Below are 796 nucleotides of genomic sequence, written 5' to 3'. Positions count from 1 at the left end.
CCCCGCTTTTGCCGCCTCTGCCTTATCTGCATCTGGCCCTGCGAACCCTCCAGCTCGAGCTGCAGCTGGCCTGCCCTCCCGCTCTGGAGTCTGGGGCCGTCAGCCCAGCCCCAGCGCCCCTCTGCAGGGGCTCCACAGGCCTGTCTGCCGGCCAGGGACTGTCCCTCAGCCCGCAGCGGAACCTGTCCCTTCCTGCCCACCAGCAGCCGGGCTGGGGCCTCGGGGCCCTTCATCCCCTGAGACCACCGCAGCTGCAGGCCGCCACCTGTCTCCACTGAGGTGGGTGCTGCCACGTGCCCCACTTGCCGCCTCCTGGAACCTCCCGCGCTTGCTGCTGCTGCTGAACGTCCTCTCGGGCCAGGGGATTTCTGAAGGATCTGGGCCCCCAAGCGCCCGGTGGCAGGCCTCTGGGGAGCACCGAGGCCCCCCAAAAGTCCCAAGCACTCCTGGCCTCCTCATCTGCCGCCACCACAGCCCGCGCCACGCGCCCACCGTCCCCGGCGCGCAGGTCCCGTCCAGACACTCTGGAAACGCGGGCTCCAGAGTGACAAGGGCGGGTGACAAGGCTGCGGGGTGACAAGGCTCCGGCCGGCACCCCCTTCTCCCTCCCGGGCCACCGCGCTCGCCCGGCCTGGGAGCCTGGCTACCACCTCGCCAGGGCGACACTCCTGGCCGCCGAGCGAACACTGACCATTCTGCCCCTCCATGGCGGCGCCTCGGACCAGGGCAGCCCGCCGCCAAGCTTCCTGCGGGCTGGGAAGCGGCGGCCGAGGGCACAGGCCCGCCGGGCGGAGGC

The 796-nt window shown here is 72.1% G+C and overlaps 1 protein-coding gene across 1 annotated transcript in view; it reads right to left on the bottom strand.

Annotated features, from left to right (window-relative positions):
- Nucleotides 1–794, bottom strand: part of SHARPIN (SHANK-associated RH domain interactor) — a gene marked incomplete at both ends in the record, with an annotated part of 2,910 nt that extends 2,116 nt beyond the window's left edge. Inside the window, one exon of the mRNA XM_012722868.1 lies at nt 692–794. Within this exon, the coding sequence (XP_012578322.1) occupies nt 692–794 (103 nt within the window). The remainder of the gene's footprint in view (nt 1–691) is intronic.
- Between the last annotated feature and the right edge of the window lie 2 nt (nt 795–796).

Source organism: Condylura cristata, unplaced genomic scaffold, assembly GCF_000260355.1.
Source record: "Condylura cristata isolate star-nosed mole 26May11 unplaced genomic scaffold, ConCri1.0 scaffold00009, whole genome shotgun sequence".
NCBI classification, from domain to species: Eukaryota; Metazoa; Chordata; class Mammalia; order Eulipotyphla; family Talpidae; genus Condylura; species Condylura cristata.
The sequence above is the reverse complement of the archived record's forward strand: the minus strand, read 5'-3'. Positions and strand labels throughout refer to the sequence as shown.